Source organism: Pristiophorus japonicus, chromosome 13 (assembly GCF_044704955.1).
Source record: "Pristiophorus japonicus isolate sPriJap1 chromosome 13, sPriJap1.hap1, whole genome shotgun sequence".
Lineage (NCBI taxonomy): Eukaryota > Metazoa > Chordata > Chondrichthyes > Pristiophoridae > Pristiophorus > Pristiophorus japonicus.
In genome coordinates this window covers 90,034,268-90,061,031 of record NC_091989.1, presented here as the reverse complement: position 1 = coordinate 90,061,031, position 26,764 = coordinate 90,034,268, and the positions used below count along the sequence as shown (strand labels likewise).

Here is a 26,764-nt window from a genome sequence, read left to right as displayed (position 1 = left end):
TAATGCTGAGCCCTGGGAACACCACTGTATACCTCCCTCCAGTTTGAAAAACAACTGTTCACCATTACTCTCTGCTTTCTATCTCTTTGCCAATTTCAGTTCCACGCAACCACTGCCCATTTAATCCCATGGGCTTTAAATTTGCTAACAAGTCTATTATTTGGTACATTATCAAACGCCTTTTGAAAGTCCATATACACATCAACTGCATTAGCCTCATCCACCCTGTCCGTTACTTCATCAAAGAACTCAATCAAGTTAGTCGAGGATGGTAATTCCTTTAACAAATCTCTGCTGGCTGTCATTTATTAACCCATATGATTCCGGGTGAATATTAATTTTGTCTCTAATTATCGTCGCTAAAGTTGCCCCACCACCGATGTTTGGATGATTGGCCTGTAATTGCTGGGTTTATTCGCCTCCTTTTTTGAACAGGAGCAAAGCATTTGCAGTGCTCTAGTCCATTGGCATCGCTCATCTATCTAGCGGGCCAGGGAATTGAGCTGCACACACAATCCACCCATCGACCTGATGCAAGTTACTGAGCTTGAGGCTGCATGCTGTGTTAGGTTAGGTCCTGGTTGCTAATTCCCACCAGGTACCATCTATGTGCCCCACCCTCCCGAGTTTCCAGTTATAATGACCTGCAGGCACTGACTCACACTGGGAAAGGTTACGCAGATACTGATTGCCCCCCAGTACCGCGTCGTGCTGCCATTCTTTGCAAGTGAGCCTAGACGGTTGGCTATTCAGAAATGTGGTGTATCACAGCCGAGCCCAAGGTGCACACGTGCTCCGGTAAAGGTTGGATAGCATTAGGAGTAGGGAACCCTGGCTGGTGCTTACCCTTCCAAACCCAGAGCCACAGAACCAACTGTAGCTCCTTAACAGCACATCAGCTAACTCAGGACGGACAGGGGATCAAACCAGGATCTTTCTCGATCTTTGTGGCTCTGTGGCTCAGCTCCTCACTGAATAAGTTCATTGCACCATTTCCCACTAACATAATGTTGGGGGATTTTAACTTCCAAGAGCGACTGGAAGAAAATGTATGTGGCCAAAGTGGCAAATGCTTTTTAAAATGTATTCAGGACTGTATACATTCGACAAGGTGCCACATAAAAGGTTACTGCACTAGATAAAAGTTCACGGGATTGGAGGTAATATATTAAGGGGCATAATTTTAGAATAAGGGGCCGCCCATTTAAAACTGAGATGAGGAGGAATTTCTTCTGAGGATTGTAAATCTGTGGAATTCGCTGCCTCAGAGAGCTTGGAAGCTGGGACATTAAGACAGAGATAGACAGTTTCTTAACCGTAATAGGGGTTATGGAGAGCGGGCAGGGAAGTGGACCTGAGTCTATGATTGGATCAGCCATGATCGTATTAAATGGCGGAGCAGGCACGAGGGGTCGTATGACCTACTCCTGTTCCTATTTCTTATGTTCTGATTGTTTTCTGTTAGTTAGCCAGAGAGTTGGCATAAACGGGTCATTTTCCGGTAACTAGTGGGGTGTACAGGGATTGGTGCTGGGGCCTCAACTATTTACAATCTATATTAACGACTTGGATGAAAGGACCGAGTGTAATGTAGCTAAGTTTGCTGATTATACAAAGATGGGTGGGAAAGCAAATTGTGAGGAGGACACAAAAACTCTGCAAAGGGATATAGACAGGATAAGTGAGTGGGCAAAAATTTGGCAGATGTACAATGTGGGAAAATGTGAGGTTATCCACTTTGGCAGAAAAAATAGAAAAGCAAATTTTAATTTAAATGGAGAAAAATTGCAAAGTGCTGCAGGACAGAGGGACCTGGGGGTCCTTGTGCATGAAACACACAAAGTTTGTATGCAGGTACAGCAAGTAATCAGGAAGGCAAATGGAATGTTGGCCTTTATTGCAAGGGGGATAGAGTATAAAAGCAGAGAAGTCCTGCTACAACTGTACAGGGTATTGGAGAGGCCACACCTAGAGTACTGCATACAGAGAAGGTTCACTAGGTTGATTCCAGAGATGAGGGGGTTGACTTATGAAGATAGGTTGAGTAGATTGGACCTATACTCATTGGAGTTCAGAAGAATGAGAGGTAATCTTATTGAAACATATAAGATAATGAGGGGGCTCGACAAGTTGGATATAGTGAGGATATTTCCACTCAGGGGAAACTAAAACTAGAGGGCATAGTCTCAGAATAAGGGGCCTCCCATTTAAAACTGAGATGAGGAGGAATTTTTTCTCCCAGAGGGTTGTAATTCTGTGGAATTCTCTGCCCCAGAGAGCTGTGGAGTTTGGGTCATTGAATATATTTAAGGCGGAGATAGACAGATTTTTGAGTGATAAGGGAATAAAGGGTTATGGGGAGCGGGCAGGGAAGTGGAGATGAGTCCATGATCAGATCAGCCATGATCTTATTAAATGGCGGAGCTGGCTCGGGGGGGGTCAAATGGCCTACTCCTGTTCCTATTTCTTATGTTCTTATGACTGCTTGTGAGATTAGAATGTTTCTAGTCCAACGGGGAAAGAAGCATTGCTTGATTTAGTTCTGGGATTATGGGCCCAAGTTTCCACACGATAAAAAAACGGGTGCCCCTCCGAGCTGGGCGCCCGTTTTTCGCGCCTAAAACGGCGCTGGAAAAAAAACTCGCGATTCTGGAGAGCCCTGCAGCTCCTTGTCTGTTTGGTGTGGCGCCCAGGGGGGCGGAGCCTACACTCACGCCGATTTTGTAAGTGGGAGGGGGCGGGTACTATTTAAATTAGTTTTTTTCCTGCCGGCAACCCTGCACTCGGCGAAACATTGGCACTCGGCCATTTTTGTAGTTCTTTGTAGCTGTTTAATTTTTGAAATTTTTTTTTTAATAAAAGCACATTGCCATCAGCACTGAGGCTTCCTGCAGCCTTCTCACTGTCTCCTTCCCCCCCCCCCCCCCGCTGCGTTCGGGCGGTTGGGCCCGCAATCCCTCCCTCCCGCCGTCTGGAACATCTCTTCCCCCCCCCCCCCCCCCTGCTGCGTTCGGGCGGGCAGGCCCGCACTCCCTCCCTCCCGCTGTCTGGAACGGCTTCCTCCTCCCCCCCGCCCCCGCCGTCGGGAACGAACGAACGAACTTGTGAGGCTGGCTGAAGCACTTTCACACAGGTAGGAAGATGGTTTATTTAATTTTTTCTTTGCTTATAAATGTTTATTCAGGTTGGATTTATTTGTATAATATTTGTATAAGTATAACTAAGGATTGATTGTAGAATTTAATGACTTCCCTTTCCCCCCCCCCCCACCTCGTTCTGGACGCCTAATTTGTAACCTGTGCCTGATTTTTTAATGTGTAGAAGAGGTTTTTTCAGTTCTACAAAAATCTTCACTTGCTCCATTCGAAGTTAGTTTGGAGTACGTTTTCACTGTGGAAACTTTGAAATCAGGCGTCAGTGGCCGGACACGCCCCCTTTTGAAGAAAAAATTCTGTTCCAAAGTAGAACTGCTCTACCTGATTAGAACTGCAGAAAAAGAAATGTGGAGAATTGTGATTTCTAAGATAGTCCGTTCTCCACCAGTTGCTCCTAAAAATCAGACGCAAATCATGTGGAAACTTGGGCCCAATATTGAGTGGGAAAAATAAATGATGAGAGTTGGAGAACTACTGGGGACCACAACAAGGTTTGATGCAATGTAAGGCTAGAGAAGGATATTGAAGAGTCAAAGATAATGGTGCTGGTGGGAAAAAGGCAAAGCTCAGTGAGATAAGAAGGGCTCTGGCTCAAAATAACTCGGCAGTTGATGGATCAGTCATGGGAAATCTTTAAATATGGGATGGATCGATTCCTATATGGTAAAAGGGATAGAGTTCCCTGGATAAATAATAAATAGAGAGATTAAAACTAACTAGCACAAAAGGGAAGCAGATGATAAAGGGAGGGCTAACGATGACAACGGTGATCAGGAACGTGTGTGTGCGCGTGTGTGCGCGTGCGTGTGTGTGTGTGTGCGTGCGTGCGTGTGTGTGTGCGTGCGTGTGTGTGGGTGGAAGGGAATGTGAAAAAGGGGCAGCAGGTAATATACGAAGTAATAGTGAGGGCTTTTATAAGCCTAGAGAAATGTATAATTGAAGAGGGGAGGACAATTGCAAGGTGAGGGAGAGAAGGAGTCTCTGTTGTGGGGGATGAAGGTATTGCGGAGATATTAAATAATTGTTTTTACATATATTCGAAGTAAGACTGGGTGTACTAGAGAATGATATGCAGCACTTGTTAAAAACTAACTGTAGAAAAGGAATTTGTTGTGAAAAAAACTTCAGCAAACAGCAATGATGAGATCATCGGTTTTAGTGATGTTGGTTACGACCTCCCCATCTCTTCTCGAATAGTGCCATGGGATCTTGATGTCCACCTGAGAGTGCAGACGGGACCTCAGTTTAACGTCTCATCTGAAAGACGGCACCTCCGACAGTGCAGCACTCCCTCAGCACTGCACTGGAGTGTCAGCCTGGACTCTGTGCTCAAGTCTCTGGAGTGGGTCTTGAACCCACAACCTTCTAAATTAGAGGAGAGAGCGCTGCTGACTGAGTATGGAGAGGAGAGGAGTCGCAGTCGGGAGAATTGGGGAAGTGTGCCTGAAAACCAGGAGCCTAGGAGATGAGGCCAGGTGTGTTGTGTATGCGGAGGTGTATCTGGGACTTGCTGTGAATGCTTTAACCTCTGCTGGGTGTCTGTTTTCAGAAGAGGCTGCGTTGGAGAGCCAGTCGGGCTGGGTGCCACTCCTGCTTTCCATGATGTTTGAGATCACAAGCGGCGAGTCCCGCTGGAAGCCCTACCTCTCCCTCTGGCCCGGTTTCAGCACCCTGCATCACCCAATGTTCTGGTAAGGGGCCTCTGTTTGGGATGGCAGTGTTGGGAATGTGATGGTCTTAAATCAGCCACATTTCCTTCTCCTGAGGCTCAGTTACTCAGTCCTTTAACCAGCTGAGCTGAGCCAACAGCGGCAAAGTATTGAAGCTTAAACCAATTTTCATCAGCAACATAAGAAATCTCAGGACTCAAACCTCTCTGGTCTCCCCCACGCCCGTCATCCCCGCCCATCCGAGCCTCTGCGGCTTTTTGCATGGAACTGCTGCAGCCGCCTCTTTTTCCCTGGCCCTGTTGTGTTGGTGATGTAGAGATTCACTGGATAACTGTACATCAAGAACTAACCTCCTCGATTCAGAGCAGGACTCTTCGTCCCTGACAAGTAAACGTACAGGGGCGATGGGGTGGCGGACTTGGGGGGGAAACGAGGGAGCAGGTGGGTTTTTAACCAGATGAAGTTCAGAATGGTTGTAACAGGAACCCTTTTGTGTAAATAGAAACCAGGTGTGAGGATTGGGCTCGGCTGTGATGCCCTCCAATAGTCGAATGTCCTGCCTACAGTCAGTGCCTTGGCTCACAAGCGATGAATGACTAATCAGTTTCTCTGAGTGACGGCGCCTGGGGGTTGGGGGAGGGAGAGGGAGAGGGAGACGGTCCAGTGTGCGAATGAGTAACTTTGGCTTTATTTGTTTGTGCAGGTCCGAGGAGGAGAGGAACCGGCTGCTGCTGGGCACGGGGGTGGCACTAGCAGTGGAGAAAGACCTGCTCAACATCGAAGAAGAATATAACAGCATAGTGCTGCCCTTCATGAAGTCTCACCCTGACACCTTTGACCCACGCAAACACACCCTGGATCTTTATAAGAAGCTGGTGGCATTTATTATGGCTTATAGGTGAGTACATTTCCACATTTGTTTGTGTTCATCTGTGTACTTTAGAGAGAAAAATCCAATAGGCTGTTGTTTCCCTCTCCAGTGATCCCTGCTGGTTAAATTGTGTTGGTCTATGATGCCCGCTTGTGGAATAGCCTGCCAACGCTCACTGTCTGACTTCGCGCATAAACAGTGGTCACAGGGATGAGGGCTGTCTGGGGGACTGCTGTCTGTCCCTTCTTGGGGAATGCCGGCCTGCTGAGTGTCTCCAGCTCAGCACTGTGAGGAGGAGGGGCGGCGCGGCGCGGGAATGGCTTGCGCTGGGGAATCTGTACCCGTGTTGGTGTGGTGGGGTGATTGGGAGTGAGGACTATACGGGCTGAAGTTGGGTTCTTTTCCTACAGTTTCCAGGAACCCCTGGAGGACGAGGAAGATGACGACGACGATGAGAAGGCCCCAAACCCTCCCATGATGGTCCCAATGGCTGACATCTTGAATCATGTGGCCAATCACAATGCTAACCTGGAATTTACACCAGTGAGTATGGGGTGGGTGGTAGAAGGGGGCTGAGTGGATTATTGCAGGTGGGTAGTGGAGTATGGGTACATATTTTATATAGAAACAGATCTGTTGGTCTTCCTTTGCATTTATAGGAGTGTTTGAAAATGGTCTCCATCAGGAAGATCAGTAAAGGTGAAGAAATATTTAACACGTATGGCCAACTCGCTAACTGGCAACTCCTGCACATGTACGGCTTCACCGAACCCTATCCCAGCAACACACATGAGGCCATGGATATCCGCATGCAGATGATGTATGACGCTGCCTTGCAAGGTTGGTCTTGGAGCAATGTAACCAGCCCCAGCCCGCTTTGGGAGTGTGCTGCCGGGGGAAGGAGAGGAGATGTGACCAGAATGTGCTTTGTGTTTTAAGCTGTGCGGACAGAAGCGGAGAGGAAGCTACTGATGGAAAAGTGGGAATTCCTGACTGAACTGGAGATAGTTGGAGAAGAGGGGGAATTTGTGATTGGCCAGTCAGGAGTTCTGACGGAGGAAGAACTTTACAGCACCCTAAAGGTGAGGGGACCAGCTGTCGACACACCCAGCATTTTGGTGCTCTGTAAATGTAGCATCTAATATGGGGGTGAGTCTTGCGCTCAGTAGGATTATCATCCATTAGGGTTAAAGTATAGTCGATATATTTCCTAATGCGTTGGTGCTGTGGAGGGTTGTTGCCCATGGAGACTTGAACAGCTGGATTAAGTGGAGATTTAATAGGTGTTCAAAATCATAGTTTGGGAAATTGCCCTGGAGGTTTAATAGGCATCGTCTTAGCAGCACAACACCCCAGGCCGCTGCACAACCGGTGACGACGTCATTGCTGTGCGCACCGACCCCCAAGTGCCCCCGCGAGGCTGGATGTAAACGCCAGCTTCGTGGGGTGCTTTTTAAAGGGAGGCCATCTTTATTTGTCGGCCTGACCCTGGTGGCCCTAGCATGGATCGGGCCGTCGGGCACTCTGTCTTGGGTTCCAGGCTGCTGGCCTGGCGATGCAAGGGAAGGAGTGTTGTAGAGCAGAGTGTCCGCGTAACGCTGGCCTCAGCGCCCCTCAAAGGAGCGGCGGAGATGGCCTCCGTTTCCTTTGAGTGGCGGTAGACTCAATTCGACATTGGATCTTCCGGGCTATAAAAGTCCTGGCCCTGAAAGGTTACCACCCTGAGCGAGGGCAATTTCACCCCCCCCAAATAGTGTTTTGCTAGTTTCTCCTCATTTACTATTTCCAGTGGTCAGTAACCACAGGACACACAAAAGAACCAGAGGTGAAATGAGGATAAACCCTTTTACTCAGCAAGTTATGATCTGGAGTGCACGGCCTGAAAGGGCAGTGGAAGCAGATTCAATAACCTTCAAAACGGAATTGGATAAATACTTGGGAGAAATTTTCTGGGTGTGGGTCTGTGTGATAACCAGCACAGGGAGGATGGGCTAAATGTGCCTCCTATATCAGTCTAGGAATCTCAGGCTGTAGGAAAAGGGAAGGTGATTCCCTTTTGTGAATTCAATTAACTTTGCAGCTTCTGGGTTTAAAGTGACAGAGGTTGCTTACTGCAATCTCAGCTGCCAGTTAATGCAGCCCGAGATTCATTGGTGTTATCTTTTCTCTCTCCTACACTCAAATGACCAGGTCTTGAGCATGACGATGGAAGAATTTGAAGAATACAAAGCCAACGATGGGTGGGAGGAGGACGAGGAAGAGGATGACGACCTTTCCAGCCTTGCCAACACAGTGATACCCAACCTAAAGCCCGCCTGGAAACAACTTCTGCGCAATACTGTGACAATGAGGCTAAAATCCTACAGCTCAGGACTAAAGGAAGAGGAGGCCACGTTGGCCAATGAGGAGACCTACCGCCAGCTCAGTAAACGGGAACGCGACTCTCTGCAGGTCCGATACGCGCAGAAGATGATTTTACATCGACTGTTGCAGCTCACCGCCTAGCCGCACAAGAAACTAAGGAATAAAATCCTGGTTTTATATTCTTCTTGCCCCAATTATTGTGTTTGACGTTGGACCTGTATGCCAGCACCCAAGGTTAAGGGTTGGTGGATTTTTTTTGGCCAGATTAGATGCTCCAGGTGAAGGATTCAATTTCATGCTTCCTTTCTCCATTGAAATATTCCTTCATTCTGAACCTTTTCCCATCAAGTCCAGCTATGGCACTGGGCCTAGTCCCAGGAAAAATAATCAATTAACCAGATAGTGTGTTTAATCCTCAGTGCTAGAGGGCACAAGCTTCTCTATTTTTGGTACCACCCCCATGTGGTAATGTCACAGAGCATGTAATAGTTATAAAACTTTGAGGATTTTCTCACTGGCATCATGAAGGGTCAGAAATAAAATGGGTTTTTGACAGTCTCAATCCAGCTCCTACCCCTTCAGAGCTAGCTTAGACGTGTTGCACTGGTACAAGAGGGGTCTCTGGTCTGCGCCGCTATTCAATTATCACCACAACTCCACTTTCCAGCAATCTGTCTTTTGGGAGAGTTCCAAATTTCTACCAGCCTTAGTTTGAAAAAGTGATTTCACTCCTGAATGCCCTAGCTTGAATTGCAAGATTTATGCCCCTTTTGATTCTCCTATCAAATCTTAACATTTTAAACACCTCGAGTGGTCATCTACTCACTGACCATTTCCTTAGTCACTAGATTTCCTAATTACATTTAAAAGCAATGGGCTGGTCTCACTGGTTCACATTTATTCCAAAAATACAAGACATCTCGACCCATTCAAGCCCTGATTTAATGCAAAAATTGCTCAGCAATTTGAAGAGTTCAGCTGATGAAGGCAGTGAGTAGTATTAGGAGGGCAAACAGAAGATTAGTAAAGCTCCTGTTGGCTGCACTGTAGCAGGTGAACAACTTGTATTTATATAGCACCTTTAACATAGTGAAATGTCCCAAGGGGCTTCACGGGAGCATTATGCGCTAAAAATGACACTGAGCCATGCGCTAAATATTTGACACAGCCACATAAGTAGAAATTAGCACAGGTGACAAAAAGCTTGGTCAAAGAGGTAGGTTTTAAAGAGCATCTTGAAGGAGGAAAGAGAGAGATAGAGTAGAGAGGTTTAGGCAGGGAGTTCCAGAGCTTGGGGCCCAGGTAGCTGAAGGTACAGCCACTGCTGGTTGACACATAATCAGGGATACGCAGGAGCGCAGACATCTCCCAGGGGGAGGGGGTTGTGAGGCTGGAGGAGATTAGAGATAGGGAGGGGCGAGGTCATGGAGGGATTTGAAAATAAGGATGAGACTTTTGAAATCGAGGCACTGCTTAACCGGAAGCCGATGTAGGTCAGCGAGCACAGGGATGATGGGTGAGCAGGACTTGGTGCGAGTTAGGACACGGGCTGCCGAGTTTTGGATCACCTCTAGTTTACGTAGGGTAGAATGTGGGGAGAAGAAACCAGCAGGCCCTTCTATGCTGGTTGATAGTGAAACTTTGCACCCGAGGCCCAAACAAAACTGCTGGGAGGGAGGGAGAACTCTGACTCCGAGGCAATCAAAACGGCAGGAAACCACAGCAGCAAAATAGTTCCCCTCTATAATTGGTCATTCCCCTTCGGTCAGGAACTCAAGTTCCCATTTAAAAGACTGTAGCAACTCTACACTCACCACATCTCGATCAAGTCTCTGCCTCTGCAAGTGAAAACCTTCAGATGAGGGGAGGAATGTGGTTAAAGAAAATATCCCTCAAGACTGACAATCGCAGAAACCTGGGGGTAGTTGATGCTCTTCAGCACCAGGGTGCAAGACATGGTCGCAGCAAAAGCTGCTCGAGTTTTCTGCTCTGCCAAGCTTAGACCTTGGTACGAGTGAGGAAAATCTACCCCAAGGTGACCCAAAAACAAGCATGATCCAGATGGAGGTGGTTCACTCACATCTCTCATGGCTGCTCAGTATGTTCCATCAATCCAGGTACAAACCAGAACTGAATTAAAGCATGGTCCAGAGAGAAAGGTCGACCACATTTCCTACCAGATGGGTTTCTGCATCAGCTCACAGCCCCAGGCGATCAATTGCCTTTCCCCGTGCATGTTTCGCTTTGTTGGGAATGGCCAAGGTTGTATGGCGGTGGAAACCTGCTAGCTCAGCTGGTCCTGTTGTTGCATCAACTAAACCATGCACCCAGCACTAGTCTCTGCCAAGTTAGGTGATCCCACCTGCCATAGCAATATGTTTACTGTACATGGCCTGAGCCCCAGGGAGGTTAGGAATCTGCCAGGGTTCAGTATCCTGATCATTATCCATTCTAGAAAGTGGGCGAGGTCAAGATTGGGTTCAGCCATGATCTTTTATGGGAGCTTTCTGACTGACGCCCACTGTTTATGCTTGCACACGAATGCATCCTTATAAACTCAGAAAATTTGGGAGGCAAAAACAAAAACAGTTTCAAGTGCAGACCCAGAGTTTTTTTTATTTTACAAGGGAAAAAATCCTCATTTTCTGAGCCCAAGCATTCGGCCACCCTCACAATGCACAAGCCGGCTATCAGACATACAACAGTCAAGTACATTTCTCCCCTCAATTGGTGCCCCTGGCCCTCCTACTTCAGCACAAATGGAAACACAAACCTGCAGCCCCCGCCTTCCTCATGGCACTTCATGTTGATGCTCCAGCAGAGTCCCAACATTCAGCCTCCAGGTGCCGTGGAGCCCCCGTGTGCCATGACAACCTAATTCTCCAAGCCCACGCAGCTATTTGTGCTTATATTTCTTATTTGCCAGTTTTGAGGGCCTAGAGGTTTGGAAAGGACCATTTTTAGTACAGTTGCCTCGCTGGTGGATAAACCTTAAACTAGAACACGAAGATCTGTGGGTATCAGCAACTTCAGCTAAACACTGAACGAATCAAACGTTATATGTGGCTCCATGGCACACACCTATAGTGCCCACAAAGACAGAAGCTTGCGTACCCTGGCTCTAATGCATTTGTGCCACTGAATACCACAGAATAGCTCTTGTAGGTAACTGGGCAATGCAATGGGACAGACACTGGCCTTTCATCTCTGGGGCCAGGAGTTAAAATTCAGCCCAGTCGCTCCTCTGGCTATTAGCTACAAGGCCCTATGTAGCTTCAATACAGATTCCGGTGGGCAAACAGCAAAGAACCGCCTCTAATTCGAATTGGCGAGGTCACTCAATTCGGCCCAACAGATGGCTGGTTGTGCAGGAAATGAGACACAAATACTGCACAGGTGCAAATAGGGGCCACTCTTGTGAAGGTTTGGATGGAATTGAGTGAGTTTAACTTGAACTGCCACCTGAGGAGTGCGTGTTGCAGACACTGGGTGCCTGAAATGGAAAATGTTCCATTCCCCAGCACGAACATCCCTCACCCTGATGAGCAGACAAAAAAAAAGAAAAACTCAAGCAGCAACTGAGCAGACTGAGTTTGGGGTGGATTGTGAGCGATGTCGCAACATAGAAGGAACAACCCGAGGCAGATAGTGTTGAACACTTAACACGGGCTGGTTCTGAGCATGCAGGTCACCAAATTTTAGGTGTGAATTTATCTTCTAATTATGGCCTCCACACTTGGCAATTAAACAAAAGTGCAAAGTGCTGGGTTGGTGGATAAGTGACAACACTTTTTTTTTTAAACTGGCATAACACATGCACAATCAGGTTCAGAACCAGCCCTGGCCTATACAATGAACACAATCCTGGCTTTAGTGTCTAGAGGCAATAAACAAAGAGGAGGTTGCTGCATGACATGGGTTTTAATGCATTAACTACAATATGCTTACATACAAGAGTGTTAAGTGGCAGAACTAGAGCCAAGGAAACTACAAAGACTACAAAATACAACACATGGACCAATACATTTACAAAACAACATTCAAAATCCTTACAAAATGGCCTGTATTGGTCCTTGGTTTCTTTTTACAAACTTAATCGACTCTGTGCCGCAAAACTGGCTCTTTTTATCCCACAATTTACAGAATTCAGGGAGAACCTCTCGTTTTCCTTCGCATTAACATGGTGAACGCCGCACTTAGCCCGGGACACCCCCTTTTGGTTTAAGGACAGAAGGAGCTGCTCGCCTTAAAAGATAAAAAAAATCTTAAAAATAAAAAAAATCTTTTTGCAAACCATACTGCATCTCCATACCACTCTGCTGGAGGTTATTTTATATATATATTTATATATATATATATTAGAAACAGGACAAATAAAAGTTGATATTGCTGCCCCCCCACAAAGAGGAGAAAATGCATCGGACGAAGAGCAGCTCCTGTAACATCTGAGGATCTGGGGCGCGGCTGGACTTTGGGATGATGGGGAATCTGTCCCAGACATGCTTCATCAATCGTCATGTGTCATCAGCTGCCAACGGTAATAACTGGGTAAAAGTCAGTTTAATACAATTTGCACAGATGGAGAAAGTCCAGTTTAAGGTTGCACTCCCTTTTATTTACATTGTTTTTTTTATATCATTTCAAATGATATTCACAGCATTTGTTTTTTTTTGGCCAAGTGACAAATGAAAAATAAAACATGTCCAACATGAAGTCAGTGCTTCATTGACCACGGTTCCTATGTCTGACTCATGCAGCTTACTGCATCTGATTGGAAGAACCAGCAAGTTACACAACCAATGTCAGTTTCAAGAAAAACACAGGCTGCCCATCACTCTTTCCATGTTGCATGTCCAAGGTGGTATTCTTCATGGTTTTAACTGGCACCGGTGCCTTCCATTACTTGTTGTGCCTGCTTCTGTCCCATACAGCACTGAGCTACAGACTGGAACAACCTGCAAAACACCCAGCAGCCAACATTAGTCACAAGTTAAAACAAACCAAGGAAGAAATTAACGTCAGGACATCTCAAATGCACTTTACAGCCAATTCTTATGCCCAGCAAGCTCCCACAAATTGCAATGAAATAAATTAACAGAATCTGTTTTAGTGACATTTAATGAGGGATAAACATTGGCCAGGACACCCGGGAGAACTCCCCTGCTCTTCTTCGAATAGTGCCATAGGATCTCTTGCGTCCACCTAAGAGGCCAGACGTCTCATCCGAAATCGACACCTCCGATAGTGCAGCGATCCCTCAGCACTGCACTGGAATGTCAGCCTGGATTATGTGCTCAAGTCTCTGGAATGGGGCTTTGAACCCACGACCTTCGGAGTCTGAAGTGAGAGCGTTACCCACTGAGCCACGGCGCCAGAACACCACGGGGGCACTTCCTGTGTGCATTAAACACCCAACCATCATACATTTTATACAGGGTTACAATCTTAACAGGTCACGAGGCAGGCTGCAACTCCACCCCAACAATGGCTTAACGGATCATGTGATGTGGTAATAAGCCAGACAGTTCTGATAGTATCAAGTGCAATGTCCAACATGGAATATGGCAGCAATGGCCACAATTGGTCTCGGTATTCCTGTGCTTGGAATGGATGAAAAAAATTAATTGGCCAGGGTTCCTCTCTATCGCTATCCAGCGCCTCAGTGGAAGATGTGCATGTGCAGAGACAGGATGAAGTTCAACTGCAATACCCTCCATGGTCGACACCACCCGCGATGGGTTATGAGGATCAGCCACGTGTACAAGGCACCAGACGGGTGTCGGCCCCAGTACAACTGTGCTCCAACAAGGGTGGGCACATCCACAGAACGGCTGTGGGGAAAGTGCGAAAGAAAAACATCCTCTTGATAAGATTACTGAATCAACGTAAACATTCATTTTGTCATTTTATCAATGATGCGGTGTATGGCGTTTCAGCGATTAAGGAGGAGAAAAATAAACTTACAGAAAGGTCAGAAGTAAAACTGGAAAGGAAATGGAGCTGGATAAACTGCAAGGAAGTAAACCCACGAGATGGACAAAGTGTTTGAAACAGTCCAACCGTTCAGATTGTACAGCGCTCCCCAGCACTGCATTGAGACATCTGCATTTCTGAAGACTGTGGCTTGGTGCTTGAAACAAGAATATTCTTAACTAAGTACTAGTTTGGTGCAAGAGCATACCTGGGGCTCGGGTCAGATATTTGGAGAGAGGTATAAGCTGCAACCTACAGAAGCAAAAGATAAACTCTCTCAATAACGAAAGATCGGATACCGGAGGCGGATTCAAGGAAAAAGAGGAAACCAAAAGCACTTACTTTTCAATCTCAGGAGCACAGTGGACAAACTCGTGGTTCCAGAATTTGAAGGCTGGGTTTTTAATCAGCTCAATGAAGGTGATGAGGAGCCCCCACGGGTGAGGCCTGTTTACAATCAGCCTCTCCAACAGCACCCTGACAAACCAAAAAGCAGCAGAGTCACAATTAGGGTCCATAACTTTAATTTTTTGTTAATGATTGAGTGAATCAGGGCAAGAAAATACACACAGATGGCAAAACCTTATACGTTAACTTGTTGAAATTTTGCACATTAACTAAACCCAAAACATAGTCTCACTACATAATGTGAAGGCTGTACTGGTTTTCTGTAAATCTGACTACATTTCTTGCCGCACCACCTTCTACTTAAATTAAACATCTCTCTGGTTACGACATTACCTTCCTGTATATGTAGTACTGGTAACCCAAACGCAGGGGAAATTTTGGGGGTACACTGATGGGAAGTTTACAACCCATACCAAGACAAAAAAAATTAAACCACATGCTATCTCTATCTGTGCCATCAGACAGTATCAGCACAAGACAGATGTGCAGGGAAGAGACGAGACGAGACTTCCCCAGTTCCTCACCTGGTGATCTGCTCCTGGATAGCTTCTGTGTTGGCTTCAGCGAACAGGTACAGCATGGTGCAGCTGAAATAGTGAGTGTGGCTGTTGGGGTAACGCAGCTGATTGGCAATGGCGTTCAGGAACAAGTACCGACCTGAAAGATGGAACAGCAATTACTCCAGGTGGCCAGAGACAGAAAGATCAACAACCCAGACCACACAACATTTTCCTGAATATAAAAGAAACGTCTAGATTGCTCTGCTTGTGTAGCAAGTGAGAGCCACAAGCCAAATCTCTGCTGTGTCATTTAATCCCCCACTGAGATAAAGGCAAGAAATAAGCAGATATTTGGCATGATCACCGACTAAGAAAATGAGCCTTGGGTTGTGTTCCCCAGACACCGGAATTTTATGTACGTAGTATCATTAGGACCTGTAATACTCTACCAGAAACAATGGTGGGGATAGAATCCAGACTAGCTTTTAAAAGGGAAGTGGACAAACATTTGAAAAAGAAAGATTTTGAAGGTTATGGAAGGAATGGGAATGGGACTGAATGGAGAAATGTTTGAGAACCAGCACAGCACAATATTTCAGAAGCAGGAATCTGGCTGAATTTTTTAGCCCCTATCCCAGGGACACCGAGGCTAATCGCAGCACTCCCACTGCTATCCGGGCACAGATCAGTTATCAAATCGGGAAGCTGGTTCATACGTCTCAGATTCCCACTCGCACCACGCTCACCAAACAAGCCACCAGAGCGGTTTTACATCATTTATCCCCTGTTCCATCCTTCTTTAAAGTGGCAGAACATACTGAGCAAAGATAGAGATACTAAGATGTAAAACCTGACCCGATCCTTACCTTCTGTGTCGAGGTCCACAGCCAGGTTCTGGAAGATGTCCATGTGGGCCGAGTGTGTGATAGTGCTCATGGATGGCGTGCTGCCCTTGTTATGGATGTGAGCAATCGCCTGCGTTCCCACATACAGCACCAGGGCGTTGATTAGCTGAATGTTGTACCGATTACCAGGTTCATTTGAGACCTGAAGCACAAAGAGAGAAATAACTCTGTTCTCTGTGCAAACTAATTACACGAGTGCAGAATATGTATGCAATGGTGGCTGGACAGTGATCAGAAGCAGGAGACTGTGATTAACTTTCCCCCTCCCTGGCCAAGAGATGCCAACTGTAGCTCCCCTACTGCTGCTTCGGCCGAGATCAGCTAACACAGCGTTCAGCCCACGGACCTTCTGAATTGTCCGGCTGGACAACTTGTAGTGTATTTACCCACAAGGCCACCAGGGAATTTACTCTCGACACTTCTATTCAAGTGTCACTTAATTGATTCATATCGGCTGGAGATATTCAAACAAATTATCGCCACTGATTTAAATACAATCCCCATCGCTTATAGCAAGTTCGCTTTTGCCAGTTACACACGATGGCCAGTGTAACACGGTAGCACTATAAGAATGTTGTTGCACATCAGGAGCCGCAGCTCCCTGAACGAACCTCATCATCACTGGACCAGCGACGGACTGAGGACCCTGAGCTGTGCAACACCGACCTCACTCTGGCCATAAGCATCAGCAAACTGGAGGCATTAAAACATCCAACGCTTCCTCAGGGCACTACATTTCGGCTACTGGGATTATTATGCATGGTGTTATTTTTGTTAAATATATTTAAATAACAACATGCACCAGTGTTTCTGTATACTGCAGTCAGACAATATCCCAGGTTAGTAGCACAGCTCTTTCTGTCTGAATACATGGAGCACTTGAGACACTGTAACCGGCAACTCTGAAATTGACATTAATACACGGCCGATACAAGCGAGTGCCCATTTTAAACGTGGACATTTTAAGTGGTGGGGATCAATGCCTCCTCTAAATATTACTGTGGGTGTGCGCCACTGTTAAATTTGCATCTTCGACGTGACAGCCTGTGAGGTACCTTCAGATTGATGCCCGGCCGCACACCCACAGGGAACATTGGTGGGGACTGGACAAGGTATTTAACGAATTGCAGCCCAGGTAAAGGATCTTCCTGCATGAGAATTGTGTGAAAGTTAGTAAAAGGAGTACGGCTAATTTAGCATTGCTGCTGTTAGAATCACTAACATTGCAATTCTGCCACTCTCCCAAAGGCAAGTGTAAAACAGCCAATAAATTCAAAGTAGCAAGCAAGGCACTACAGCTGTGGGCACCTGTCCACCTGCACCCTGATCCTGTAACCCAGGCATCACACTGCAATGATAGAAAGTTCCTTAATCCAGCTGGTACTGCCTGCCGCCACAGTTAGGCTCACTAACCCGATTATGTCATTTACTGCAGCAGCATGAAGACTGGGGAATGGGTCAGGATGACAAGGCCTGGCAGCTGCTCACACTGTCCTTGCTACTTAGAACCTCCGCCTCAGTGAGAAACGAGGACACGCTATTTCAACACTAAATTAACATAAAGGGATCCTTTAGGTGGCATTGAGGAATAGGCTGCTGGGCAGGTGTAAGTAAAATTACATACACCTCACTCAGCCAAGCTGTGCCAGTTGTCACGATAAACTTATAGTACATTTTCCAGGCTCTAATTTTGCAACTTGCGGTAATGTTGGATCTCAGAAAGATACCCCATATTATAAAATACTAATTTCAAAAACATACGCAAAGTCTAGGAATGTGGGAAAAACACTGCAGTCAACCTTGTAACCGAATGAACCAGTCATATACTACAACTACTAGCAGCTGAAAGAGCTTCAGTAACTGGCTTGATATACCTGGTCAAGGACAGGGGAATTTAAAATCTTGCAGTAAAACTTCTCTCCATTATATACGTCTGTCAAAACACCGACAACTATTAACCAGTTAATAGCTAGCTTTCCCGCATCATGCAAGCTGAAATGCCATAATTCAGGCAGATAAACCCCCAAAAGGGAAGTTACTGAATTAGACTAGTAAACTCGTAAAGGAGACTGAACGACTCCGGCAGCAAGGTCCTGAATTCTCCTTCCCCTCCCACCACAGCTCAATTCTATACTACCATACTATTCCTTGTATGAGATCACATTCACACATCTCTCATTCAAACGTTTTCAGTGGATTCTCTGTACAGCAGACAAAGTTTTGGACGATCAGGTGAACCGGACAAGCCAAACCCACTCAAACCAAACCCGGATGTGTAGGTTTCTCGAGCTTGTTGGGACAGGACCACTGTACCTTGTGCATGATCAGCTCCTTATCTCAATGCCTTGTTTGATTACCTGCTCCGACTAAGTTGGCTCTAATGACTGGTTCTTATTTGTCCAGTAACATCACATATTTGGTCAAATGAGGTCAGCCTGGATAAATATGCTGCGAACACTCTGTGCACATACGTACAACTTTCACCACCCTGGATCTGCGGATTACACGCCCAACACTGCATTCCCATTGCATGGTTGTGTCTCTAACAGTACTTCTGTGTCTGTATAATTTCTGCCAAAAAGCCAAAAGCACAGTATGATTTCAATAACTAGCTCATAAAAATAAGGTGTAATTACCCTCGTCCTGCTCACCTGCAGGTTACTGCGCAGCTCTGAGAGAAAGGTGACCGGAGAACGTGTCTTCAAATAGGAGTCCAAGTCCTTCTTAAACTGAGGTGGCATCACTCCCGTGAAGTTGGTCAATATCCGAGGAGCAATGTTAATTTCACTCAGCATATCCACCTGCCACACAGTGTTAACACATTCCTCGTCACAAAGAGCCAGAGTTATCACAGCAAAGTGATCCACAATGGGACCCAGTGCAAACCACTTTTTTTAAACACAGACACATCAATTCTGGACAGTTACACTCCTTGTACTCAGCTCATTCTCTTCGTTCACGCAGGACTGATCAGCCACTCAACTTTCAGGCGACTTAACATTTGAGACACAAAGCTTTCAATTTACATACAGATAGAAATAAAGAGCGGGAACTGCCGCAACTGAAACAGAAAATGCTGGAAATATACAGGTCAGTTAGCATTTGAAAAGGGATACGTTAGGTTAATGTTCCTGCCGGGGGGGGGGGCTCAGTTTCAATCAGAAGACGACAGACCGGCACACCTTTTGCTTTGCTCAATTTATGCACTGCACCGCTAAAAACCGTCGATGAATTGGTAAACCCTTACAATACACTGGTTAGGCCTCAGCTCAAATAGTGTGTCCAATTCTGGTCACCACTTTAGGAAGGACGTGAAGGCCTTGGAGAGGGTGCAGAGATTTACCAGAATGGTACCAGGGATGAGGGACTTCAGTTACACGGAGAGACCGGAGAAGCTGGGGTTGTTCTCCTTAAAGCAGAGAAACAATTTAATAAAGGTGTTCAAAATCTGAGATGTTTTGATGAGAGTACATAGCGACATGTACATTTTCCACTGGCAGCAGGGTCAGTAACCAGGACAGAGATTTGAGGTAATTGTCAAAAGAACCGAGGAGAGATGAGAATTTTGTGTTATGGTGATCTGGAATGGACTGACTGAAAGGGTGGTGGAAGTGGATTCAATGGCAACTTTCAAAAGGGAATCAGGTATATACTTAAAAAGGAAATATTTGCAGGGCTGTGGGGAAAGAGCAGGGGGAGGGGGGGGGGGGGAAAGAGGGGCTAATCGATAGCTCTTTCAATGAGGCCACGATAGGCCAAATGGCCTCCTTCTGTGATCTATGATTCTAACAAACTCTTGCAGTTTAAATGATTTTTAGTATAAACAAAGCACGAAAGTGTTGCGTTTTTCATGTATTCGACAATATCTACAAATACCCTGTAAGATCGCTCACTACCTGTGCCAGCTCCTGACGTTGCTAGAAAACCTCCCGATTGCACTGCACCAGACAAGGCTATTGTGCAGGGATGAGGTTTTGCATGCAGCATTGAGAGTCCAGGATCCTCCTGGATAGACTGGGACACGATGTACAAGAAAAACAGAATCTTTTTTAAAATGGTGAGAAACATTTAAATGTTGGTGTTCAGAGAGATTTGGGTGTCCTTGTGCAAGAAACACAGAAAGCCAGCATGCAGGTACAGCAAGCAATAAGGAAGGCAAATGGTATGTTGGCCTTTATTACAAGGGGTTGGAATATAAGAGTAAGGAAGTCTTGCTACAATTGTACAGGGCCCTGGTGAAACCACACCTGGAGTACTGTGCACAGTTCTGGTCTCCTTATCCAAGGAAGGATATACTTGCCTTGGAGGCGGTACAACAAAGCTTCACTAGATTGATTCCTGGGATGAGGGGGTTGTCCTATGATGAGAGATTGTGTAGAATGGGCCTATACTCTGGAGTTTAGAAGAATGAGGGGTGATCTTATTGAAACATACAAGATTCTGAAGAGGATTGACAGGGTAGATTGCAGGGAGGATGTTTCCCCTGACTGGAGTGTCTAGAATTCGGGGGCACAGTCTCAGGATAAGGGGTAGACCATTTAAGACAGAGATGGAGGAATTTCTTCACTCGGAGGGTTGTGAATCTTTGGAATTCTCTGCCCCAGAGGGCTGTGGATGCTGAGTCTCTGAATATATTCAAGGCTGAGAGAGATAGATTTTTGGGGTCTAGGGAATCGAGAGATATGGGGATCGGGCGGGAAAGTGAAGGTTTCTGTATGGCCTACTCCTGCTCCTATTTCTTATGTCCTTAGGAATACACAGTGCCAATGCATCTTCTGTTTCATTGGTTCAACCTTTTTCAGTCTGACAGTTCAAACCCCTGGGTGCAAGTGATGGTGCTCTGGTACCTTTAGATTAGGTGTGAACGGATCTGGCAGTCGCATGTTCCGTGGGAAGGCACTCAGGATCAGGTTACGCAGCTGAATACAGTTCGGTGGGATCACATCGCAGAAGCCATAATGGTAGTCACAGAGGAACTCTGGAAAGTCGTGCAAAAGGACAAGCAAGACACGCAGAGTGCCCTAGAAAGATAAAACAGCGAAAATTAGATTAGATATAACGGAAACATTCTCAGTGTAACAGCTTTTAATTGGAACTTCAGCAAATTTGAGTATGACAGAATCATAGAATGGTTACAGAACAGTAAGAGGCCATTAAGCCTGTCGATCCTGTGCCGCTCTCTGCAAGAGCACTTCAGCCAGTCCCACTCACCCACCCTTTCCCCGTAGCCTTGCAATTTTGTTTCCTTCAGGTACTTATCCAACTCCCTTTTGAAAGCCACGATTGAATCTGCCTCCACCACCTTCTCAGGTGGTGCATTCCAAATCATAACCGCTCGGCGTGTAAAAAAGTTTTGCCTCATGTCGCCTTTGGTTCTTCTGCCAATCACCTTAAATCTGTGTCCTCTAGTTCTCAACCCTTCCACCAATGGGAACAGTTTCTCTCTATCTACTCTGTCCAGACCCCTCATGATGTTTAACACCTCGATCAAATCTCTTCTCCACCTTCTCTGCTCCAAGGAGAACAACCCCAGTTTCTCCAGTCTATCCACGTAACTAAAGTCCCTCATCCCTGGAATCATTCTCGTAAATCTTTCCTGCACCCTCTCTAAGGCCTTCACATCCTTCCTAAAGTGTGGTGCCCAGAATTGGACACAGTACACCAGTTGAGGCCGAACCCGTGTTTTATAAAGGTTCATCATAACTTCCATGCTTTTGTACTCTATGCCTCTATTCATGAAGTCCAGTATCCCGTAGGCTTTTTAAAAAAAAAAACACTTTCTCAACCTGCCCTGCCACCTTCAACAATTTGTGCCCACATACCCCCAGGTCTCTCAGTTCCTGCACTCCCTTTAGGATTGTACCCTGCAGTTTATATTGTCTCTCTTTGTTCTTCCTAACAAAATGTATCACTTCGCACTTTTCATGGTTAAACTTCAGCTGCCACGTGCCCGCCCATTCCACCAGCCTATGTCCTCTTGAATTCGATCACCATCCTCCTCACTGTTCACTATACTTCCCAGACTTGTCATCCGCAATTATTGAAATAGTATCCTGTACACCCTTCAAATTATTAATATACATCAAGAAAAGCAGTGGTCCCAGTACCGACGCCTGAGGAACACCACTGTATACCTTCCTCCAGTCCAAAAAACAACCGTTCACCACTACTCTGTTTCCTGTCACTGAGCCAATTCCGTATCCATGCTGCCACTCTCCCTTTTATTCCAATGGCTTCAACTTTGCTGCAAGCCTGTTATGTGGCACTTTATCAAACGCCTTTTGGAAGTCCACGTACACCATGTCAACCGCATTGCCCTCATCAACCCTCTCTGTTACCTCATCAAAAAATTCAATCAAGTTACTTAAACATGATTTGCTTTTAACAAATCCATTGCTCGTTTCTCAATTAATCCACACTTGTCCAAGTAACTGTTAATTTTGTCCCCGATTATCATTTCTAAAAGCTTCCCCACTACCGAGGTTAAACTGACCAGCCTGTAGTTGCTGGGTTTATCCTTGCACCCTTTTTTGAACAAGGGTGTAACATTTGCAATTTTCCAGTCCTCTAGCACCACCTCCATATCCAATCCAAGGAGGATTGGAAGATTGTGGATAGTAGCTCCATAATTTCCACCTTTATTTCCCTCAGCTTCCTAGGATGCATCCCTGGTGACTTATCTACTTTAAGTACAGCCAGCCTTTCTAGTACCTCCTTTATAAATATTTATCTCATCCAATATCTCAACTACTGCCTCTTTCTTTAGGACTTTGGCAGCATCTTCTTCCTTGGTGAAGACAGATGCAAAGTACTCATTTAGTACCTCAGCCATGCCCTCTGTCTCCATACGTAGGTCTCCTTTTTGGTCCCTAATCGGCCCCACCCCTCTTCTTACCTGTTTACTATTTATATGCCTATAGAAGACTTTTGGATTACCTTTTATGTCAGCTGCCAATGTATTCTCATACTTTATCTTTGCCCCTCTTATTACCTTTTCCACTTTTTATATTCAGCCTGGTTCTCAACCTGACATATCATACACCCCTTTTTCTGCTTCATCTAACTCTGTCTCTTTCGTCATCCAGGGAGCTCTGACTTTAATAGCCCTACCTTTCCCCCTTGTGGGAATGTACCTCGACTGTACCCGAACCATCTCCTCTTTAAAGGCAGCCCATTGTTAGATTACAGTTTTGGTTGCCAATCTTTGATTCCAATTTACCCGGGCCAGAAACATTCTCATCCCACTGAAATTGACCTTCCTCCAATTAAGTATTTTGACTCTAGACCCTTTTCCATAGCTAACCTAAACTGTATGATATGATCACTGTTCCCGAAATGTTCCCCTACTGAAACTTAATCCAGCTGACCCACCCCATTCCCCAGAACCAGATCCAGCAATGCCTCTTTCCTCGTTGGGCCGGAAACGTATTGATCAAGAAAGTTCTCCTGAAACATTTCAGAAATTCTTCCCCTTCACACTATTACTATCCCAATCTATATTAGGATAATTGAAGTCCCCCATTCTCACTATTCTATATTTCTTGCACCTCTAATTTCCCTGCAAATTTCATCCTCTTATATCCTTCCCACTAGTAGGTGGCCTATAGAATACACCTAGTAGTTTAATGGCACCTCTACTGTTTAACTCTAACCAAATAGTTTCCACATGTGCACTGATGACACTCAGCTCTATTTCACTACCACTTCTCTCGACCCCTCCCCGGTCTCTAAATTGCCAGACTGCTTTGTCCAATCTCTAGTTCTGGATGAGCAGAAATTTTCTCCAATTGAATATTGGGAAGACCGAAGTCATTTGTTTTCGATCCCCGCCACAAACTCCATTCCCTAGACACTGACGCCATCCCTCTTCCAAACTCCTGTCTGAGGATGAACACTGTTTGCAACCTTGGTGTCATATTTGACCCTGAAATGAGCTTTCGACACCATATCCGCAGCATAACTAAGACCACAGATTTCCACCTCTAACATCGCCCGTCTTCGCCCTTGCCTCAGCTCATCCGCTGCTGAAGCCCTCATCCATGCTTTTGTTACCTCTAGACTTGACTATTCCAACGCACTCCTGGCTGGCCTCTCACATCCTACCCTATGTAAACTAGAGGTGATCCAAAACTCGGCTGCCTGTGTCCTAACTCGCACCAAGTCCCGCTCACTCTCGTGCTCACTGACTTACATTGGCTTCTGGTTAAGCAACGCCTCGAATTCAAAATTCTCATCCTTATTTTCAAATCCCTCCATGGCCTCGCCCCTCCCCATATCTGTAATCTCCTCCAGCCCCACAATCCCACCACCCCCCCCCCCCCATCCACCCCCACGATGTCTACGCTCCTCTAATTCTGCCCTCTTGAGCATCCCTGATTATAATCGCTCACCCATTGGTGGCCGTGCCTGCTGTTGCCTCGGCCCCAAGCTCTGGAACACCTTGCCTAAACCTCCCCGCCTCTCATTCCTCCTCCAAGATGCTCCTTAAAACATACCTCTTTGACCAAGCTCCTGTGCTAATTTCTACTTGTGCAGTTCGGTGTCAAATTTCTATCGCACAATACTCCTGTGATGCGCCTTGGGACGGTTCACTACATTAAAAGGTGCTATATAAATACAAGTTGTTGTTGTTGTCCTTGATCCCTCCAGGACATCCTCTCTCTCCAGCGCTAACATTCTCAATCAATTATGACACCCCACCTCCTTTCTTTCCTTCCCTATCTTTCCTGAACACCTTGTATCCAGGAATATTTAGTACCCAATCCTGCCCCTTTTTGAGCCAGGTCTCCGTTATCGTCACATCATCACATCATCATAGTCTCATGTGGCTATTTGCGCCTGTAACTCACCAACTTTATTTACCACTCAGGGGACTCCTGCACTACCTGCCTGGTCCCCCTTGTCTGTCTGACAGTCACCCATTCCCTCACTGCATTGTGGGGTGACCACTCCTGAAACGTGCTATCCAAAAAGCTCTCAGCCTCACGGATGCACTGCAGTGACACCAGCTGTCGTTCAAGCTCCCAAACCTGGAGCTTGAACTCCTCCAGCTGACGACGACTCTTGCACACGAGTAGTTTCCTGGAGTTCCCACACGGCACAGGATGTGCATTCCACAGGAGTATGAACGTGTTTTCCTAATGAAATTCTTCTTACTTATTTTGGTAAGCTGTGACTTGTGAGAGCAGCAGCAGTTGCACTCAACTAGCCACTAGCAAATACCAAAACCTTGTTTGTGCAGTGGCATTTTAAAAAGCACCTCCTGCTGGTGGGAGGGGTGGAAGGGGATTATTTGTATTCAAAAAAACAAACTTAATTCTAAGCTTCTAAAACAAAACTGAAGTCTTGCTTTGCACACAATTCTAACGCAGGTTTTGACAAGTTCCACGTATTTTGTACTCTCTCAGATAGCCGAGGAATGTTTGAGACCACCACTAGCTAAAGGAGAAACCAATGTAAATGTTTAGTTAGGCACACTTCACGGCAGTTTTTTTAAACTGCTAAATGATCCCAATTCAAAAGGGCTGCTCTTTTGCCAGCAAGACTGCATGGAAATTCCAGCTGTGTCGAAGTGTTAACTGTGGTGGACTAAAGAGAGGCTCGATCACAACTAACAGTGCCACTCTTAGTGGTAATATGCCTCGGTATCACTGGTCCTTGTGCTGGGAGTTCTGATGTTTGGAAAAACTTGAGCTGAAATTGTACAGCCACTCTCAAAATGAGCCCAGACTCGTGCAAATATAAATCCTTTCGCGATCAACTGAAACTGTGCCCCTCAAATACTACTTTCATTTTAGAGGTCTGATTGCAATCTCTTGACTGTTTCAGATGCACAAAGCATTTCTCCAGTTAGCTGCAGTTCACACAAACTGTCTGGAGATGGTGCTGTTGAGGCACAAATGCCCCATCACTGGAAACACATCACATTGCCTGTTTTAAGCCACACAATTACTTTCCATCTCTCAGGCCCCCAGATAGTCACCATACCCCAGAGGAGGATATAGGCTAGTGACCTGTTCCCAGGCCTCTATTGTTGCCTGTCTATAAGCAACATGTCCCTCATCAATGGTTGAAGTTGCCTCTACTCAGAGCCATCCAGTCAGCTTTGTTTGGCTCTGCCCTCATAGCTAAATATATGCAGACCGAGATTTCCTGCGCTGCACATACTACAGAGAGTTAAAGCACCCAGTCTCTGCTCCAAGAACAGCTGTTACCAACTTGTGCTCTTCACAGATCTTTGGTTTCCCTTTGTGGCCTGATGTGCACGGTAATTTAAGACACTCACCTTGTAAAGAATTTGCATAGGTTTTGTCAATTCCACATTCCTCAAGTAAGGAGCCAGGAACTTGAACAGATCGATCAGCAGCTGGGCATACATGGGCCAGCCCTAGAGGACAGAATACAGAAGTGATACTTCTACAGTGCAGTTACAGACTAAGACTTCACACATGCAGTAAGATTACATACACTAGAACAGGCCAGCACAAATCTGAACTCCTCTCCACAAATCAGTAACGGTGTATGAAGCATCACATACAATTAACCTGGGGGCGTTAATGTGCGAATCATGACCAAACTCCAAGCCATTCCCCTCTATCTGCCTCCTTTGTTTTGACAATGTTCTTTCAGTTAACTTCCACAGCACAGAGCTGCACAAACTAGTGGTAAAATTCTAGTGTTTCACTGGAATACTCGCTAGTAATGAAATTCACTATTGAGATTAAAACGTGTGTGCATTTATTGTCACATTAAAATGAGCTTACTAAGAAATACAAGATGGATGGACCAATATAGCACTGAAAAGTTACAGCATCGCTCACTCATACATGTTGGAACTTGTTGATACAGCCCCAAGTGGTCATTATTCATGAGAGAGCTGTGACGGTGAGTGTTAGCAGTCTAGAGCAGCAGGGGAGGG

General features: G+C 45.9%; 2 protein-coding genes across 9 annotated transcripts in view; one reads left to right on the top strand and one right to left on the bottom strand.

The window, feature by feature from the left end:
* The window catches only part of setd6 (SET domain containing 6, protein lysine methyltransferase), a 43,719-nt gene extending 35,477 nt beyond the window's left edge, over window positions 1-8,242 (top strand). For both annotated transcript variants that reach the window (XM_070897745.1, XM_070897744.1), the window contains exons 4-9: window positions 4,705-4,846; window positions 5,529-5,723; window positions 6,107-6,239; window positions 6,356-6,536; window positions 6,636-6,778; window positions 7,887-8,242. In XM_070897745.1, the coding sequence (XP_070753846.1) occupies window positions 4,705-4,846; window positions 5,529-5,723; window positions 6,107-6,239; window positions 6,356-6,536; window positions 6,636-6,778; window positions 7,887-8,201 (1,109 nt within the window). In that variant the 3' untranslated portion in view covers window positions 8,202-8,242. The remainder of the gene's footprint in view (window positions 1-4,704; window positions 4,847-5,528; window positions 5,724-6,106; window positions 6,240-6,355; window positions 6,537-6,635; window positions 6,779-7,886) is intronic.
* Window positions 8,243-11,962: 3,720 nt separating this feature from the next.
* Window positions 11,963-26,764, bottom strand: part of cnot1 (CCR4-NOT transcription complex, subunit 1) — a 229,729-nt gene continuing 214,927 nt past the window's right edge. For 4 of the 7 annotated variants that reach the window (XM_070897738.1, XM_070897740.1, XM_070897736.1 and 1 more), the window contains 7 exons: window positions 26,132-26,233; window positions 20,694-20,867; window positions 18,483-18,647; window positions 15,808-15,988; window positions 14,966-15,098; window positions 14,376-14,510; window positions 11,963-13,015 (listed from right to left, as the gene is read on the bottom strand). In XM_070897738.1, coding sequence (XP_070753839.1) covers window positions 12,937-13,015; window positions 14,376-14,510; window positions 14,966-15,098; window positions 15,808-15,988; window positions 18,483-18,647; window positions 20,694-20,867; window positions 26,132-26,233 — 969 coding nt within the window. In that variant the 3' untranslated portion in view covers window positions 11,963-12,936. Of the gene's footprint in view, window positions 13,016-14,241; window positions 14,286-14,375; window positions 14,511-14,965; window positions 15,099-15,807; window positions 15,989-18,482; window positions 18,648-20,693; window positions 20,868-26,131; window positions 26,234-26,764 lie in introns of all 7 variants that reach the window. The other 3 variants (XM_070897739.1, XM_070897742.1, XM_070897741.1) reach the window with 2 other exon arrangements.